This window comes from Schistocerca gregaria, chromosome 2 (assembly GCF_023897955.1).
Source record: "Schistocerca gregaria isolate iqSchGreg1 chromosome 2, iqSchGreg1.2, whole genome shotgun sequence".
NCBI classification, from domain to species: domain Eukaryota; kingdom Metazoa; phylum Arthropoda; class Insecta; order Orthoptera; family Acrididae; genus Schistocerca; species Schistocerca gregaria.
The window spans coordinates 673011436-673031813 of NC_064921.1; the positions used below are offsets into that span (position 1 = coordinate 673011436).

The 20378-nt window shown below is 39.2% G+C and overlaps 1 protein-coding gene across 2 annotated transcripts in view; it reads left to right on the forward strand.

Annotated features, from left to right (window-relative positions):
* Nucleotides 1-20378, forward strand: part of LOC126334727 (serine/threonine-protein kinase ATR-like) — a 402997-nt gene that overhangs the window by 257089 nt on the left and 125530 nt on the right. For both annotated transcript variants that reach the window (XM_049997265.1, XM_049997266.1), the window contains exons 24-29: nucleotides 265-425; nucleotides 2545-2838; nucleotides 7839-7978; nucleotides 8238-8354; nucleotides 8442-8581; nucleotides 11505-11783. In XM_049997265.1, coding sequence (XP_049853222.1) covers nucleotides 265-425; nucleotides 2545-2838; nucleotides 7839-7978; nucleotides 8238-8354; nucleotides 8442-8581; nucleotides 11505-11783 — 1131 coding nt within the window. The remainder of the gene's footprint in view (nucleotides 1-264; nucleotides 426-2544; nucleotides 2839-7838; nucleotides 7979-8237; nucleotides 8355-8441; nucleotides 8582-11504; nucleotides 11784-20378) is intronic.

Here is a 20378-nt window from a genome sequence, read left to right on the forward strand (position 1 = left end):
AACTCAGCAGTTAATTCATAAATAATACCCATTAAAAGAATTATTTACTAAATTTCAAGACTATTTTAACAAGGATTATGAAAATATTTTACCATGTCAAAAGAAAAGAATAAAGGCTTACTAGATAACCACTTTTGTCGTACTTCAGTTCAGTAGGATAAGGTGGGTGATTCACCTCTAGGCCACACCTAAAAATTGAACTTTTGTGAATGGATATAAAACAATGATTTTGAAATTACTGGTTATTGTTTCTCTGTCTTAAAGGTCAAAGTATGGGAGAAACCTTCACACTTGGTTGTACTGCTGGGCCTTCAAAATGATTAGCTTTGTGACAGAGAGGAAGTGTAGAAAGATTTTTGATGCTTGTGCACTGATTGTGAAGAGAGACTTGACAACTGCACTTTACTTGCTCCCTTACATTTTGCGTAAGTTCTTAAATAATGGTTTTAATTATTTTTTTGTAATTTAGTTAGCACTAAAAATAGTTCTTAGAATATTCTAACTGTAAAAACTGATGAATACACAAAATATTTTCCACTGATTTTACTTTTTCTGCATTGGTTATAAATAAGGTGTGATCAAAAAGTGACAGGATTTTTTGTTTTTCTTAAAGAATCTGTATTTATTCAACCATGTCAACTTTGTCCTCTTCAAACTAATTCTCTGCAGATAATATACACACTGTGGCTGTGCTTTTTCCAATCTTCTGGAACTCACATTTCGTTATGGTCTTTAGCTCCTTCTGCATTCTGGTTTTATCTCATCAGTGGTGGCAAAACATCATCCTTTCATGGTTCTCTTCAACCTCAGGGATAGAAAGAAGTCATTGGGAACATGTCCAGCAATTGCAGAGGCTGAGATAATGTAATGCTCTTGTTTTTTTGCCAAAAATCACAATCAATCATTTAGGTGTGAGTGGGAGCATTATCATGACACAGTTTCTACAAGTTGCTTTGCCACTGGTTGTTTTCTTCGTTTTTCTTTGTGCAAACTGCATAACTTCCAGATATTATTCCGTACTGACCGTACAACCAAGGGTGGGCACTCGTGATGCACTATTCCATTGCAATCGAAGAAAACAGTGAGAAGAACCTTCACATGTGATCGAACTTGTCAAATTTTTTCTGGTCTTGTCTTTTCAGGCAGTTTTCATTGGGATGATTGGGCCTTGGTTTCGGCATTATATGCATATACCCATGTTTTGTCACCTTTTGTAACTCTCTTTGGAAGTTATGGAACATTGTCGACTTCATTCAAGAATTCATGAGTGGTGACTGTGCGACACCATTTTTGGTATAAATTCAGCAATTCAGAACAAACTTTGCTTTTATGCCCAAAAATCTGAAAAAAATTACTTGCGTGAGCTACAGGATAAGCTGAGATCATCAACAACCTTTCTGATCATGATTCAGCAATTTTCCAGGATTATTTTCTTTACTTCTTCCACAATGTTGCCAGTAATTGATGTGCTACAGTGTCCAATGTGGTATTCATCTTCAGTACCTCCTCAGTCTTCTTTGAAATACTTATACCATTCTCAGTGGTTAGCACACTGGACTCGCATTCGGGAGGACGACGGTTCAATCCCGTCTCCGGCCATCCTGATTTAGGTTTTCCATGATTTCCCTAAATCGCTTCAGGCAAATGCTGAGATGGTTCCTTTGAAAGGGCAAGGCCGATTTCCTTCCCCATCCTTCTCTCACGCGAGCTTGCGCTCCGTCACAAATGACCTCGTTGTCGACAGGACGTTAAACACTAATCTCCTCCTCCTCCACTTATACCACTAATAAACTCTTGTCCTACTCGCAGTAGATTTACCAAAAGCTGCAATCAACATTTCAAATGCTATGTTGCACTTTATTCCATTTTTCAAGCAAAATTTAATGTTAATTCTTTGATCCGTCTTTCTCAAAAGTAAAAATTCACTGAGTGGTTTAAAACACAAATAACATTTTCGACTGTCAGCCATAAACTAAATATTCAAAACAGCTGAAACAAAGATTCCAAGACTTACCAAATGGGAAAGCGCCGGCAGACAGGCACATGAACAAAACACACAAACACACACACAGAATTACTAGCTTTCGCAACTGATGGTTGCTTCTTCAGGAAGGAGAGGGAAAGACGAAAGGATGTGGGTTTTAAGGGAGAGGGTAAGGAGTCATTCCAATCCCGGGAGCGGAAAGACTTCCCTTAGGGGAAAAAAAGGACAGGTGTACACTCGCGCACACACACACACACACACACACACACACACACACACACACACACACACACATCCATCCGCACATACACCAAAAGCATAATGCCCATTTTTATTCAACACTCTGTATATTAAGTTGTGAAAAATTGTGTTTAGAGCTAAGTGATTTGTTGCGTGTTTTTAATTGTAACAACATTTGTTTGTACGTCACCCTTAATTTCATCCCATCAGACTCTACATTTTTGTTGATGTAGAATAATCACAGAACTGTTAGTGCATGCTAAATTGCCTACTTAATTTTGTTTCATTATTTCTCATTGTACATACTTCTTTTTTTACAGTGCATGCTCTTATTGCATGTAACACTGTGCAGCGTGAAACAATCCTATATGAAGTGCGAACACTAGTTCAGAACACTCTACCACAAACTATGTCAGATGAAGTGGAACACAGAACTATCTTGCTGCATCCTCGTCGACGTCCGGGAATGCACAGTCAAGGACCTCGCGAACAAGAGCACATACGTGCCTGCCGTGTTATGTATTCATTGCTAGATTTTTTAGCTCATTGGCTTCGTGAATGGAAAGCTGCCCATAGTGCCAATTCTGATGATCATGCATACCAGAAAGTTTCAAGTAAGAAAAATAATTTACAGGAATTCATTCTAGGTTTCATTACTTTTCCTTTTTTATAAGTAGAATATCACAAATATTTGACTATTTGCATATCTAGTTTAGTTTATCATACTGATAACTGATTTCAGCTCATTTATTACAGAGATCCATAAAAATTACCATGGTAAGGCTTACATTACCAGTGTTGTATCTGTTTTATTTCTACTGAGTTGTCTGAGAAATTGTTTGACTAATGGTCAAAGTACCAACACATTATTTCTAAAACATTATTGTTCTCCATTTTGTCTCCGTGATAATTTGTGCATTCTCACATCAGTGACCAGTTGCCGCCATTGTTCTTTGAGAGGTTTCTGCACAGGTGGCACAGTAAGAATACACTGGACTTATTTGGGAGGAAGATGGTAGAGATCCTCATCCAGCCTTCTAGATTTAGTTTTTCTCCAGTTTCCATATACTGCTTGAGAAAAATGCTATCATGGTTTCCTTGAAAAGGTCACCACAAATTTCATTCACTTTTTTTAAACTTGTGCTCCATCTCTAATAACCTAATCACCAAAGGGACATGATTTTTAAAGGTTCTGTGTGGAATCCACTCCCACTCTGCCCACTCCCCTCTTCTCCACTCCACCCCTCCCAGAAGTGGTGATCAGGGAGGAAGAGTTTCAGAAGGAGACAGAGGAAGTCAAATTCAGGGAATAAAATCACTGCAGCATCACAAAACTTTAACCCTGTTATATTCCTTACAGATGAAACCAATTGTCCTTATTTAAGTGCTAAGGAGCCAGCATCTGCTTACTGTTTTGACTCCCATTTAATTTGTGTTGTGTTACAATGAATAAATGTCATGCACAGTAAAATAGTTTCACTCAAAATTTGTTTTACTCTTTTTGGAAACGATCAGAGCAAGAGAAATTTTCTTTTACTCACATTTTTGGTCTGCTAAGAGTAACTTCGGCTCCTTGCTTATACAAAAGTTTCTATATCTGTAAAATTCACCTCAAACAGTTGTCTGACATGCTGAAAGTGCTAGGGGTCTCCCATTCTTTGGTCTGCTACTCTTTCAGTATTTTATCGTTTACTTTCATAACAATTTCAACTGAGATAATAGTTGTAAATTTCCTTGTGAAAGTCATTATTATTAATTCTGTCACATATATACTCCGCCACTCACATTTTTAATTGCTGTTGATGGATGAGAAGAGAGATTCTGTACCCAAATGAGAATATGAAATGATTTTAGCATAGCACTATACTCTCTGTAACAAAGAATTTGATGATTGAACTTTTTTGCTCATACTGAAAATATGCCACTTTTAGTACTGTTGGAAATAAACAGCTGGATACCAGGCCTCTGTGGCCGAGCAGCTCTAGGCACTTTAGTCCAGAACTGCGCTGCTGGTATGGTCGCAGGTTTGAATCCTGTCTGGGCATGGATGTGTGTGATGTCCTCAGGTTAGGTAGGTTTAAGTAGTTCTAAGTCTGGGGGACTGATGACCTCAGATGTTAAGTTCCATAGTGCTTAGAGCCATTTGAAACAGCTGGATAGAATATTGTGAAATCATATATTGAATTTTGAAGAACCCAACCAACTTAGGAGAAAAAGGGGAGGCTGGTCACAATTTTGCTGCCGTTTGTTGTTGAGTTTGAGAATTTCTCCAAACATATTAAAATTTCGTTATATGTTTGCTGTTTGCACTTCAGTTTCAAGGAATGGCTTGTCTCCACAACAGTGGAGACGAAAGCTTCACATTACCTTCCACTCACTGCTTATGTCCACATTGTTTAACTGTTTCAAGTGATTGAGATTCAAGACAAAAGGTATTGCCAGCAGATGTGTTTTACAATGAATAACAAAGAATGTAGCTAAAAAAGTGAAAATTAAAAATGAACGTAAAACTTCAAAACTTGCCTATTAGTAAATTGAATAATGACCAGTTATATGTGGGTTACCTGTTACATATATAAAGTAGAACGTATGTGTGAAATCTCCTTCCTAACTGCAGGCCTCTTCTATACTGCATTTGAATTCTAATAAATCATTTTGTGTATTACGGGAATTCTTATATTGTCAGGGACCCTCTCCATAGTAGTACATGAGCTTTGAAATCGTCATTTACTTTATATGGAACACAAAATTTTGGGGATACATTGTTAATAAAATAAAAGTTTCTGATTGTTAGCAGTTCATTAGAACACCCATGTCATTATAAAAATGAAATGTAGTTAATCGAAATTATGAGAAACTTGTAAAACATTAGAATAACAATATTATGAAAAGGAAACTAACGGAGATGCTTAGTTGCAGACAGGCAAAACAAAAAGACTGTCACGAATAAATCTTTTGGCCATTAAGGCTTTTGTCAACAACAAATGCCGCGCGCACCCACACACACCCACACACACCCACCCACACACACCCACACACACCCACACACACACACACACACACACACACACACACACACACACACACACACACGACTGCAGTCTCAGGCAACTGAAACCACACAGCGAGCAGCAGCACCAGTGCGTGATGGGAGTGGGGACTGGGAAGGGATAAGGAGGAGGCTGGGTTGGAAAGGGGGAGAGATAGTATGGTGGGGCTGGCGATCAGTGAAGTGCTGTAGGGTAGATGGAGGGCAGGGAGGAGTTGGGGAGGGAGGGGGGGGTAGCTCTAAAGGAGAGAAGTAAATAGCCTGGGTAGGCTGGTGTAATGGCGGCTGTCTAGAGCAGGAATGGGAACATGAAAGGGGCTGGGTAGGTGAGTAGAGTGACAAATGAAGGTTGAGGCCAGGAGGGTTACGGGAACATAGGATGTATTCCTGGAAAAGTTCCCATCTGCACAATTCAGAAAAGCTGGTGTTGATGGGAAGGATCCATATGACACAGGCTGTGAAACAGTCATTGAAATGAAGTATGTCGTGTTTGGCGGCGTGTTCAGCAACAGGATGGTCCACTTGTTTCTTGGCCATAGTGTGTCGGTGGTCATTCACGCGGACAGACAGCTTGTTCGTTGTCATGCCCACACAGAATGCAGCACAGTGTTGTGCAGCTTAGCTTGTAGATCACACTGGTTTCTTAGGTAGCCCTGCCTATGATGGGATAGGTGATGTTTGTGACTGGACTGGAGTAGGTGCTGGTGTGATTATGTATTGGACAGATCTTGCATCTATTTCTGTTACAGGGGTATGAGCCATGAGGTAAGGAGTTGGGAGCAGGGGTTGTATTAAAATGGATGAGTATATTGTGTAGGTTCAGTGGGCGGCGGAATACCACTGTAGGAGGGGTGGGAAGGATAGTGAGCAGGTGGACAGTGGGACTTTGGGAGGTGGTGGGAGGCTGGAAAGATAAGGCATGGAAGATATGTTTTTGTACAAGGTTGGGGGGATTTTTACGGTCTGTGAAGATTTCAGTGAGGCACTTGGTATATTTTGAGAGGGACCGCTCGTCACAGCAGATGCGACAACCTTGGTTGGCTAAGCTGTATGGAAGGGACTTCTTGGTACAGAATGTGTGGCAGCTGTCAAAGTGGAGTTATTGGTGGTGGTTAGTAGGTTTAATGTGGACAGAGGTAGTGATGTAGCCATCTTTGAGATGGAGGTCAACATCTAGAAAGATGGCTTGTTGGGTTGAGTAGGACCAGGTGAAGCAACTGGGGGAGAAGTTGAGGTTCTAGAGGAATGTGGATAGGGTGTCCTCACCCTCGATACAGATCGCAAAGATGTCTTCACTGAATCTGAACTAGGTGAGGGATTTAGGATTCTGTTTTTTAGGAAGTGTTCCTCTAGATGGGCCATGAATAGGTTGGCATAGGATGGTGCCATGTGGGTGCCCATGGTTGTACCTCGGATTTGTTTGTAGGAAATGCATTGAAAGGAAAAGTAATTGTGAGTTAGGGTATTGTTGATGGTGGCGATTAGGAAGGAGGTTGTTGGTTTGGGATCTGTCGGGCATTGAGAAAGGTAGTTTTCAATAGTGGTAAGGCCATGGGCATTAGGAATGTTAGTTTAAAGGGAGGTGGCATCAAAAATGATGGGCAGGGCACTGTCTGGCAAGGGGCAGGAACTGTGGAAAGTTGGTGGAAGAAATGGTTGGTATCTTTTATATAGGAGGGTAAGTTCCGGTTAATAGATTGAAGATGTTTGTCTATGAGAGCAGAGATTTTCTCAGAGGGGGCAAAGTAACTGACCACAATAGGGCGTCCTGGTTAGTTAGACTTATGGACTTTAGGAAGCATGTAGAAGGTAGCACTGCAGGGAGTGCTAGGGGTGAGCAGAGAGATGAACTTCTGGGAGAGGTTCTGTGATGGGCCTAAGGATTTGAGCAGCTAGTGGAGCTCCTGCTGGATTTCTAGAATGAGGTCACTTTGGCAAGGTTTGTTGGTGGACGTATCTGACAGCTGGTGGAGTCCTTCTGCCAGGTAATCCTTGTGGTTCAAAACAGTGGTGGACTCAAGGCCACCCAGGACTGGAGCAACTGAATTACATTCTCTGCCAGGGTTTCGACTGCATATTGTCATGCCCTGAAATGAGAAATATCGTGCCAACTATCCTTCCCATCCCCACCACAGTGGTATCCCGCTGTCCACCTAACCTACACAATATACTCGTCCACCCTTACACAACTTTTACTGCAGATCTACAACACCAGTTTTCAGTAAAAATTATTTGCCAGAATGGTGGATATATGATCCAACTGGAAAATGGAACTCTTGCGTAATAGATTTGTCTTCCCTGTTTCCATACAGTTTGTATTCTACTTACCACTTATAGGACACTGTATCTCTGTCTTTCTTGCTGTTTATTGCCACAGTAATCAAAGAGTACATTTATGTAATGCTACCAAGCACTTAAGGTTATCATTGTCTTTATACTAGAAAGAAGGAAGACTGCCTCATGCCATTTTTATAGAGTACTATGTTCAAAATGTAGATTTGAGTGTCACAAAATTACTCGCAAGAAACTATGATTTGAGTGTAATGTATTCATGTGCTGCTGCAGGTTTCTTGGAAGAAATTCCAAAACTGTCTATTTCGAAAGGAAACTTCTTCTGCAGGGAATATGCTTGTGCACTGAAATATCTGGAATCGCATGTAAAGAACCAACCAAATGATCTACAAGCCAATTTGTCCTACTTGGAAGTGAGTATAAAAAATGTTTACACTTATAAATGAGTGTGAAATATTTAAACTTTCTCAAAGGTTATCAAAAATTTAGGTTTATGCAACTAGTCAAATGGACTAATGCATGAAATAGATCATGAGTATTTCAAATAAATATTTATTACAGAATGAGTTTGTTGGAGGAACAGAGGAAAAATTGTGCTTCCTTTTCCTGTGCTTTCTACTCACCTCTTTTAGATCCTTTTATGTTTTTTTGGCCAAATCAATTCTTTTACAGGAAATATATGTAAATCTTAATGATCTGGATGGTGTTGCTGGCACATTGGCAATCCAAGGCAAAGAGCCTTCTTTATACCAAACATTACGTGCACATGAAGTAATGGGTCGTCTTCAGGTAAACCAGAATTACCTCTTGTTTTCACAGACATCTTATATAATTTTGTGATTAATTATCTAAATGTTGATACTTGTTTTACTGTAGGAAGCATCTGCATGTTACGAAAAAATGGCACAAGAATTCCACATAGATGCCCATAATATACAAGGAATTTTAAAATGTTATTTACGGCTTGATCAACCATTTATTGCCATGAAAATTACAGAAGGTGTTACAGCAATAAGGTATTGAAAAGTTCTATTTATCAAAGTTGCACAGATTCTGATTTTTTATAGACTGCACTATTTACTTGTAAGGGAGGTTGCAAGAAAATCACATCTTCAGATGTGGGTATTAACATATTTATGATTTTGTCTGTAATTGATGGCAATTTATTTTGCAGATATTATATTTTATGATTCTGATCTGTGTTAATTTTGGTAAGTGTTTCTGTTCTATGTAATGGAAATAGAATAGAGTGTTTCCAGAAATAGTAACTATCTCTGAACCGTGACATTATTATGTCCATCTGCAACTACAATTTTCAGCATGCACAACAGCCATGTGAGCTGCTGATAGGTCCCCAGAGTGCCGAAGTAGTTATATTGTTTGGTTAGGAGCAAGGGAATTTAGGGATCAGAAAAAGTGCTTAATAGTCTTGCCCATGTCCTTTTAATCATTTATCAGCAATTTTTTGTTGCGCTAAGACTACATTTATCACGCTCACACTGTGGGATAAATTCTTAGTAGCAAGTGTAACAAGTTACTTGTTTTAACCCCCCACCCCCGTGCTCTCTCTCTCTCTCTCTCTCTCTCTCTCTCTCTCTCTCTCTCTCTCTCTCTCACACACACACTCAAACACCACCTTCATCTTTGTCTCCCCTCTTCTTCACAGCATCTGGATTTCTCTCAGCCTAGTCTTTGAATGACCTGCCTTAGGTTCCAAACTGCAGCAAACAATTTCTATTTCCTCCTGCAAGAAGGAACATTCGGTGTCCAAATGCTAAGATTAATATTTTCTGTTTCTGTCAGCTGTAAAAAGAATTTTTTCATTCTGAAGGTAAGCACTTGCCATTAGGGCCTGTCTCTTTGTAATTCTGTTATTCTTGTTGTTGTTGTCTTCTGTCTGAAGACTGGTTTGATGCAGCTAACTGTGCTACTCTATCTTGTGCAAGCCTCTTCATTTCTGTATAACTACTGCAAACCCGCATCTTTCTGAATCTATGTTTTTCGAATTGATTTTTCCATTTGAGAGATACAGGGTGTTACAAAAAGGCACGGCCAAACTTTCAGGAAACATTCCTCACACACAAATAAAGAAAAGATGTTATGTGGACATGTGTCCAGAAATGCTTAATTTCCATGTTAGAGCTCATTTTAGTTTCGTCAGTATGTACTGTACGTCCTCGATTCACCGCCAGTTGGCCCAATTGAAGGAAGGTAATGTTGACTTCAGTGCTTGTGTTGACATGCGACTCATTGCTCTACAGTACTAGCATCAAGCACATCAGCACGTAGCATCAACAGGTTAGTATTCATCACGAACGTGGTTTTGCAGTCAGTGCAATGTTTACAAATGCGGAGTTGGCAGATGCCCATTTGATGTATGGATTAGCACGGGGCAATAGCCATGGTGCGGTATGTTTGTATCGAGACAGATTTCCAGAATGAAGGTGTCCTGACAGGAAAACGTTCGAAGCAATTGATCGGCGTCTTAGTGAGCACGGAACATTCCAGCCTATGACTCGTGACTGGGGAAGACCTAGAACGACAAGGACACCTGCAATGGACGAGGCAATTCTTTGTGCAGCTGACGATAACCCTAATGTCAGCATCAGAGAAGTTGATGCCGTACAAGGTAACATTGACCACGTCACTGTATGGAGAGTGCTACAGGAGAACCAGTTGTTTCCGTACCATGTACAGCGTGTGCAGACACTATCAGCAGCTGATTGGCCTCCACGGGTACACTTCTGCGAATGGTTCATCCAACAATGTGTCTATCCTCATTTCAGTGTAAATGTTCTATTTACGAATGAGGCTTCATCCAACGTGATCTAATTGTAAATTTTCACAATCAACTTGTGTGGTCTAACAAGAATCTGCACGCAATTTTGCAATCACGTCATCGACACAGATTTTCTGTGAACGTTTGGGCAGGCATTGTTGGTGATGTCTTGATTGGGCCCCACGTTCTTCCACTAATGCTCATTTCATGATTTCATACAGGATATTCTACCTGCACTGCTAGAACATGTGCCTTTACAAGTACGACACATGTGGTTCATGCACGGTGGAGCTCCTGCACATTTCAGTCAAAGTGTTCGTACGCTTCTCAACAACAGATTCGGTGATCGATGGTAGAGGCGGACCAATTCCATGGCCTCCACGCCCTCCTGACCTCAACCCTCTTGATTCTCATTTATGGGGGCATTTGAGACTCTTCGTGCTCGTATTGTGGACAGCTGTGATACAATACGCCATTCTCCAGGGCTGCATCAGCCCATCAGGGATTCCATACGACGGAGGGTGGATGCATGTATCCTCGCTAACGGAGGACATTTTGAACATTTCTTGTAACAAAGTGTTTGAAGTCACGCTGGTACGTTCTGTTGATCTGTGTTTCCATTCCTTGATTAATGCGATTTGCGGAGAAGTAATAATATGAGCTCTAACATGGAAAGTAAGCATTTCCGGACACATGTCCACATAACATATTTTCTTTCTTCGTGCGTGAGGAATGTTTCCTGAAAGTTTGGCCGTACCTCTTTGTAACACCCTGTATAGTGTAATATAGTGGTTTGAGAGAGAACTAAATAACTTACTGTCGGGTGCTGTCTTCTACTCCACTAAAGAGTACTTACAAAGAAATTATTAATATTAGTGTTACTTTATGATGCAATTGTTTGTAGCACTGCTAACTCTGTCTCTCGAACACTAGCCACTCTTCCCCAACTGCCTCTCCCACTCGTGACTCAATTCCCTCATCCATTCACTCGACACAATTTCGCACTCCAGTTGGCCTACAGTGATTTGTTAGGGGTCTAGAGAGTGAAAGAAAAGTTTATTACAATGATTGTTAAGTATGTGAGCTGATTTTAAGAATTTGCATTTCTAACGAAATATTGAGTACCTTCACTGTTTGTGTAATTTAATTTCTCCTTGCAGGCCGGAATTAGAACAAGATATTCTCTCAGAAAAAGCAGAAGCACTTTGGCGGCTGGGCCAGTATGATCACTTGGAAAAATTTGTCAGTCGCCCTGATGTTGCTCCTGTGCAACATTGGGGAGTGCAGGTTGGAAAGGCCATTTCATTGATGCGGCTTCCTGATTCTGGTGGTGCTCTGACTGCTTGTCTCTGTGATATTCAGCGCTTGGTTCTCGATTCCATTTGTGAAACAGTGTACAAGCATGGAGCGTATCGCCATGCTTATAACAAAGTTGTTGAGTAAGTTATGTGCTGTATTATCTGGTAACGTTTCAGTTCTACATAGACTAAGGGAGGAAAGAACAGAAAATTGTCGTAATATTACAGCCTTTTAATATATAGTTGCAACAGTAGTAAGTTTGTTACTTGCCTGCTAATGATGTGACTTAAAGCAAAATTAGGAAGAAAATATGCCTAATTGTGAACCAATATAATGAAAAGGATAACCGCTATTCACTACTTAGCAGTGAAGGAAGGAAAAAAAGAGTGTGACTGCAGTCATGTATGCGCGAATTGTCTGTGCATGTGTGCGTTTTTTTGTCTTCTTTTGACAAAGGCCAAAAGATAACTTTCTGACAGCCTTTTGTGGTGCCTTACTGTGACTTAACATTTCAACTATATGGTGAGTAGCAAATATTCATTTCATTATATTGTTACATTCCATACTGGATTTTCCATTGCCTGATTGTAAAACCTTATATGAGGATAACACTATGTCTAAGTTTCCATTGTAGCTAAGACAAATAAAAACTCTGATTTGCATATTACTTTTTTATGTCACCATAAGCTGCGTGTACTTAGTCATAAGCCTCCTTTTCACACAAAACCTCTAATAACTAAAATGTACTTTGAATGACCCAGAGAACTGCTTACATCAATGTTTTGGTGGGCCATAGAAAAGCTGAGGTTTACCCCTAGTGTACTGTACTGTTATGCAAAAAAGTTGTATAATAATGTAAGAAACTAGTGCTATATTGAAACTTCCTGGCAGATTAAAACTGTGTGCCCGACCGAGACTCGAACTCGGGACCTTTGCCTTTCGCGGGCAAGTGCTCTACCAACTGAGCTACCGAAGCACGACTCACGCCCGGTACTCACAGCTTTACTTCTGCCAGTACCTTATCTCCTACCTTCCAAACTTTACAGAAGCTCTCCTGCGAACCTTGCAGAACTAACACTCCTGAAAGAAAGGATATTGCGGAGACATGGCTTAGCCACAGCCTGGGGGATGTTTCCAGAATTCTGTGAGTCGTGCTTCGGTAGCTCAGTTGGTAGAGCACTTGCCCGCGAAAGGCAAAGGTCCCGAGTTCGAGTCTCGGTTGGACACACAGTTTTAATCTGCCAGGAAGTTTAATATCAGCGCACACTCCGCTGCAGAGTAAAAATCTCATTCTAGTGCTATAATTGTTCATTCATTTCTCACTACCAGTCGTGGCGCAAGCACCCCCCCTCCCCCTACTCACACCCACAATTTCATAATGTACTACCAGATGACATCTAGAGCCTAGGGGTGACATTTTGATTTCTGTTTTTTGTACTGTGACTTCCCAACAGCGTGCCCGAAAAACTGAGTCACCATCCCTCCACGCTGAGGAAGATTTTGAGCTTGGAAAGATGATAAAAGGTTTAGGTATTATACAGTGCAAAGATTTGGGTGCAAGGTTTACTGGGGGGTGGAGGGGGGGGACATTGCAGTGCAAAAGTGTATTGTGAAATGACATGTTTCATTATTGTTGTTATTATTATTATTATTATTATTATTATTATTGGTGAATTCGCCCCAGAAATGGAAGAAATTAAGGAAACAACTCTAGCAGTTTTTCTTTGAGTTCTTCTTGTTCTTCTAATAAGCTTTCATTCTTTCCGAAAAGCTCATCTGACCACTTTGGTCTGTACTGTTTTTCTTTTGGTTGCTCTGATATAACTTCCCATTTGTTTACTTTTTGTCTGAAGGTTTCTCTTTCTAGAATGTCAGCTTGTCTTATGTTCACATTATTTAGGTCCTTTCGAATTTCACCTAGCCAAGGTGTGGAACTGCCAAGTGAGGTTACATAATCTCTTACTCTCTTCATCAGTCGATTTACTGGTAATCGACTGTGATAATCAAAGAATTTCATTCGCCTTTTCCTAATATCAGTTACAATGTTTGAAAACTTTTCTGTTGTTTTAATTGGTTGTAGCCTATAATCGTCTTGGGTATGTCTTTCTCCTAGAATTTTCGTGACGATCTTCCTCTCTTCTGTTTTGATGTCTTCAAGTTGTTGTTTTCTATTAATGGTTAGTATTTCACTTGCTTAGAGGATTTCTGGTTTTATGATAGTATGATGATGATGAGGTTGCATACTCCAAGGAGTGTAGTGAACGATGCGGGAGACCCACACCACCGACTAGGCATGGTCGTAGTGGATGTGGTTTGCCATTGCCTTCCTCCGACCATAAGGGTGACGAATGATGATGAAGACAACGCAACGACACCCAGTCATCTCAAGACAGGGGAAATCGCTGACCATGCCAGGAATCTAACCCGGTACCCTGTGTGCAGGAAGCGAGCATGCTACCACAAGACCATTAGCTGCGGACTTTATGATAGTATTGTAGCATCAAATTTCTGGCCCTCTTTACATTGATTTTTTGTTGTAGAGGTTTTGTGTCAATGCTATTCATTTTTTAATTTTTTGGAGGTGATGTTGCTGTGAGATTTTTTCAGTACCTGTCTGCTCAATGAATTCTCCAAGGTATTTAAAGTATGAAACCCTCTTAATTTTACCATATTTTGTTTTCAAGCTTACAATTTGTGTTTTTTAACAAAAGAATTCAGTTTTTTCAAACGAAATTTGTAAATCTACTTTTTCTGCACATTCTTTGAGTATTTCCAGCTGTTTGGCTGCAGTATGCTCATCCTCTGTTCGTATTGCCATGTCATTCACAAATGCAAGATATGGTATGTAGAGGTTTTTTTTTGGCAACGTCCAGTCAAATTGGTTTCCTAACACCACATTTCTAGAGTTCCTTCTCCCATTCTTCCACAACTTAGTCTAGAACTATGTTGAACAGAATAGGAGAGATTCCATCATCCTCTCTCACACCTGTTTGAATGTTGAAAGGATGTAAGATCCCTCCCATAAATTTTGCTTTAGATTTCATGCCAATTAGTGTTTGTTTTATGAGTTCTCTTGCTTTGAGATCTAATCCCCTCTCTCGTAAAATTTGGAATAGTGGGGCCTGTCTAATGAATCATAGACCTTTTTTGAAATCTACAGTTGTGCATACTACAGGTTTTTGTCTGCGAGCTCGCATTTTGAGTATGATTTTGAGGTTGAAAATTTGCCCAGATATGATCTGTTCTGTCTGAATGTTGCTTGATATTCTGCTATTTTGGGTTCTAATTGCTGTTGTGTTCTATTAAAGAGACTGGTAACAGAGAGATAGTTGTTTATATATGATTTATTACCTTTTTTATGGAGGGGATGAATCAGAGCAATCTTCCAGTCATCTGGGATTTTTTCGATTTGCCAGATGTTTTGGATTATTTGAGTAATTTCCTTGTGTGAATTTGAGCCTAAATTCTTCAAGAGTTCTGCTATAATTCTGTCCTCCCCTGATGTGTTCTTGCTTTTAAGATTGTTAATGTGCACATAAATTTCTTCTTTTGTTGGTGGTGACGAGTTCTGCGGTGAGTGCACTTTCGGGACTCTCTCTGGGTTTGGGACTATTATTATTATTATTATTATTATTATTATTATTATTAACTTGTGCTTTTACCAAATCCATACATGTGTTATCTAAGGAATCCTTCGTGAAGAAGTGCTAGTCCTGCAAGTTTAGCAGGAGAACTTTGGAAGGTAGGAGGCAAAGTACCAGTGGAAGTGTAGCTGTGAGTATGGGTCATGAGTCATGTTTGACTAGCTTAGCTGGTAGAATATCTGCCTGTGGGTGGCAAAGGTCGTAAGTTCAAATCTCAGTCCGGCACTTAGTTTTAACCTTCCAGGAAGTTTACTTTTATCGTCCTTGAATAACTTGTTGTACAATTTTATTCCCTGGTAGAAAATGCCATTTTGAGTTGTGTGTGTGTTATTTCTCAGTGAATATAAATTCATTGTAGATTTTGTTCCATATCCACAGACAGACTGGTTGTGCAGTGATGATCAATGTGCTTTTAATGTGCATAACTGGTTGGTTAATATACTTGCATTTCCTCACTGTTTTGAACAGATTGTATTTTATTGTGTTGTATTATGTTTATTGGTCTTGTCATCTACAAAGCAGCTTATGCATAAGACATTGGACAAGTCAAGTTATAAGTATAGAGCTGAAAGACATTTCTAGGTATATGTATTTAATATTACAATAATACATGTTATATTTTCAATGAGCTCGATTATTTTTGGTTATTGTTAAGGTCCTTTTTTTGTAATTTGAAAACTGTGTTCATCTTGGGTATAGTTTTTCGCTAACAAGAAATTCATACCTAAGAATTGAGTGCACATATGGTACTATGTAACTAAAATACTTTGGCTGTTACACGCTGATGACATGACTTTAAGGGCACAACATACTAATGACATTGTGTTTGCAAATAACATTGTGTGTTCATACAACTTCAATAGGGAAACTATTTATTCTTAGAAATTTGTTATGAAGTCTACAGAGGTACAATCTACATTTGATTTTGCAGTCTCATTTTCCACTCTTTAAACTGAAATTAAGAGCATTTGTATATACGTTCACTGTGATTTTATTGTGTATTAATCAGTTGTAAACTTCCTTCACGGATTCTTTTGCGTTCTGTTCAAGAAGTTCTGTTGGTTTCACAGTGACTAAGATATTGCTGTCATAAGGGAGAAAACAACTTTCTCCATTAGGAGTCATTGATGTGTATCAGGAAAATTGCTGCCCTTCAGGCTGAGTTAGATGAGGCTAGGCGAGAACTGGGCAGGTTAAGGGGGGAGAAGGGTAAACAGGGGTGGGAAGTGGCAACAGGCATGAGGAACAGGCCAAGAAATTCTTCTGACAGCTTTGTTATTAATGTACAAAATAGGTTTGACCTGTTGCCTCAGTCAGAAACCAATGAGCCTCTCACAGAAGTAGATGTAGACAGGGCTCAACAAGCTTTCAGCAGCAAATTGATTAAGAATGTAGGGAAGTCTGCAAAGAGAAAGAAAGTCTTGTTGCTAGGTAGTTCGCATGCTAGGGGTGTGGGCCAACTTCTGCAGGATGAATTAGGGTTGGATTACCAGGTCACAAGTTTTTTCAAACCTAGTGCTGAACTTGGGCAGGTTACAGAGGATTTAGTTTCACTATGTAAAGGTTTTACTAAGGAAGACACCGTGGTTATTGTGGGTGGGCCGGGCAACAGTATTGACAGAGATCCGGGGTACAGCATAAAGTGTGACCTGGCAAAGATTGCATCGGCATCGAATCATACCAGTGTTGGGTTTGTGTCGGTTCTGGAGCGCCACGACCGACCTCATTTGACCTCTTCTGTCAGGAGAGTTAATTTGGAGTTGGAACGGCTACTTGGATCTGGTGCAGGGTCACACATTGGTGTGGTTCCTGTTGATTCACTCTGTAGGTGGGACTATACTAGACATGGCCTACACCTCAACAGGAAAGGGAAGGGTAAACTGGCTGGGCTGATAGCAGGAAATTTAAAGGGGGGAGGAACTACATCTCATGGTGGAAACTCTTTTTTTAGTGTAAGATCAGTGTCCAGTGGGAAACTCAGCCAGGCAAGTACTAAAGATGTTAAAAAAGTACAAGATACTCACAAAAGTAAAGTGAAAAATAATGTTAGTATATTTCATCAAAATATTGGGGGATTGAAGAATAAAAGTACTAAAGATGTTAAAAAAGTTCAAGATACTCACAAAAGTAAAGTGAAAAAGACTGTTAGTATATTTCATCAAAATATTGGGGGATTGAAGAATAAAATTGATGAGCTTCTGCTTTGTTTAGAAGATATAGAAACCAAGAATGTAATAGATATACTATGCCTGTCTGAGCATCGCATTGTCACTGATATGCAAAAGGTTAGCATCAATGGGTACAAATTAGCTGCACATGTAAGTAGAGATAATATGATGAGAGGAGGAGTTGCCATATATGTCAAAAGCTTCCACAGTGCAAAAAATTTAGAAACTAAAAAATTTTGTGTAGAGCAACATATGGAAGCATGTGCCACTGAACTTAAACTAAATGATGGCACTTTCATAATTGTAACAGTGTATAGGTCCCCCTCAGGGAATTTCCAGCTATTTCTAGAAAACTTGGATGCTTTGTTGTGCTATCTGTCAGACGGGGAAGCAAATTATCATTTGTGGGGATTTCAATGTTGATTCCCTGAAAGAGTGTAATAGGAAGAATGACCTTTTAGTATTACTCAGTTCTTTCAATTTGAGCTCCGTCATTGATTTTCCTACTCGGATAACAAAGAACAGCAGTACATTGATAGATAACTTTTTATAGACCAAGATAAGTTTAAGGACATAAATGCTTATCCTGTTGAGAATGGTCTTTCAGATCATAGTGCACAGCTTGTTACAGTACATGACATAGCTCCATGCAGTATAATAAATCAGACTTTCAAAGCAGTGCGTTCAATTAACAATATAAATATTGCAAACTTTAGGGAAAGCCTACAGCAGCTAGACTGGGATGAAGTGTATAAGGAACCCGATGCAAACTTGAAATATAACTTATTTCACAATACATTTTTAAGGGTATTTGAAAATTGTTTTCCCAAGAAAATAGTTAAACATAATTCCAAGAAAACATATAAAAAACCTTGGCTAACTAAAGGAATAAGAATATCTTGCAACCGTAAAAGAGAACTGTATCTAACAGCAAGAGGGAGTACTGACCCCGAAATTGTTCAATATTATAAAAACTATTGTGCGGTACTAAGAAAAGTTATTAAAAAGTCCAGAAGCATGTGTATCATGTCTGAGATCAGTAACTCTGATAATAAAATTAAAGCAATTTGGAATATTATTGAAAGGGAAACAGGGCAACCAAGAGCACAGGAAGACTTTAGTGCAATAAAACTGAATGACAAGTGCACTAACAAACAATCAGAAATTGAAAATATTTTGAATAATCATTTTTTAAATGTTGTGGAGAAAATAGGATCTAGATCTTCACTAGAAGAGGCAAGGCTATTAATAGAAGAGGCCATACCTGCGCAGTTTGAAACAACTGTAATTCCACCAACCTCTCCCTCTGAAATCAGTAAAATAATAAACTCACTGAAAAGTAAAAGCTCTTACGGAATTGATGGCATTTCCAGCAAAGTAATTAAAGCTTGTTCCCCACAGATAAGTAGGATTCTCAGCCACGTATGTAATAGCTCTTTGGAGCAGGGTGTTTTCCCTGATAGACAGAAATATGCCATTTTAAAACCATTGCATAAAAAGGGGGATACGTCGGATGTCAACAACTACCGCCCAATCTCTCTTCTGACAGCTCTATCAAAAATTTTTGAGAAAGTAATGTATTCAAGAGTAGCCTCCCATATTTGTAAAAATAAAGTACTAACAAAATGTCAGTTTGGTTTTCAGAAAGGCTTTTCAACAGAAAATGCTATATATGCTTTCACTGATCAAATATTAAATGCTCTGAATAACCGGACATCACCCATTGGTATTTTTTGTGATCTCTCAAAGGCCTTTGATTGTGTAAATCATGGAATTCTTTTAGATAAGCTAAATCATTATGGTTTGAGTGGGGCAGTGCACAAATGGTTTAATTCATACTTAACTGGAAGAATTCAGAAAGTTGAAATAAGTGGTTCGTGTAATGTTAAAACAACAGCTGATTCCTCAAACTGGGGTGCTATCAAGCACGGGGTCCACAGGGTTCGGTCTTAGGTCCTTTACTGTTCTTGATATACATTAATGACTTACCATTCCACATTGATGAAGATGCAAAGTTAGTTCTTTTTGCTGATGATACAAGTATAGTAATAACATCCAAAAACCAAGAACTAAGTGATGTAATTGTAAATGATGTTTTTCACAAAATTATTAAGTGGTTCTCAGCAAACGGACTCTCTTTAAATTTTGATAAAACACAGTATATACAGTTCCGTACAGTAAATGGCACAACTCCAGTAATAAATATAGAATTTGAACAGAAGTCTGTAGCTAAGGTAGAATTTTCAAAATTTTTAGGTGTGTCCATTGATGAGAGGTTAAACTGGAAGCAACACATTGATGGTCTGCTGAAACGTCTGAGTTCAGCTACGTATGCTATTAGGGTTATTGCAAATTTTGGTGATAAGAATCTCAGTAAATTAGCTTACTATGCCTACTTTCATTCACTGCTTTCGTATGGCATCATATTCTGGGGTAATTCATCGTTGAGTAGAAAAGTATTCATTGCACAAAAACGTGTAATCAGAATAATTGCTGGAGCCCACCCACGGTCATCCTGCAGACATCTATTTAAGGATCTAGGGATCCTCACAGTAACCTCACAGTATATATATTCCCTTATGAAATTTGTTGATAATAATCCAACCCAGTTCAAAAGTAATAGCAGTGTGCATACCTATAACACCAGGAGAAAGGATGATCTTCACTATGCAGGGTTAAATCTGACTTTGGCACAGAAAGGGGTAAATTATGCTGCCACAAAAGTCTTTGGGCACCTACCAAACAGCATCAAAAGCCTGACAGATAGCCAACTAACATTTAAAAATAAATTAAAAGAATTTCTAGATGACAACTCCTTCTACTCATTGGCTGAATTTTTAGATATAAACTAAGTAAAAAACTTAATCATTAGTGTCATGCAATATTTTGTGTAATGTAATTTCTTGTACAGACATCTTTTATT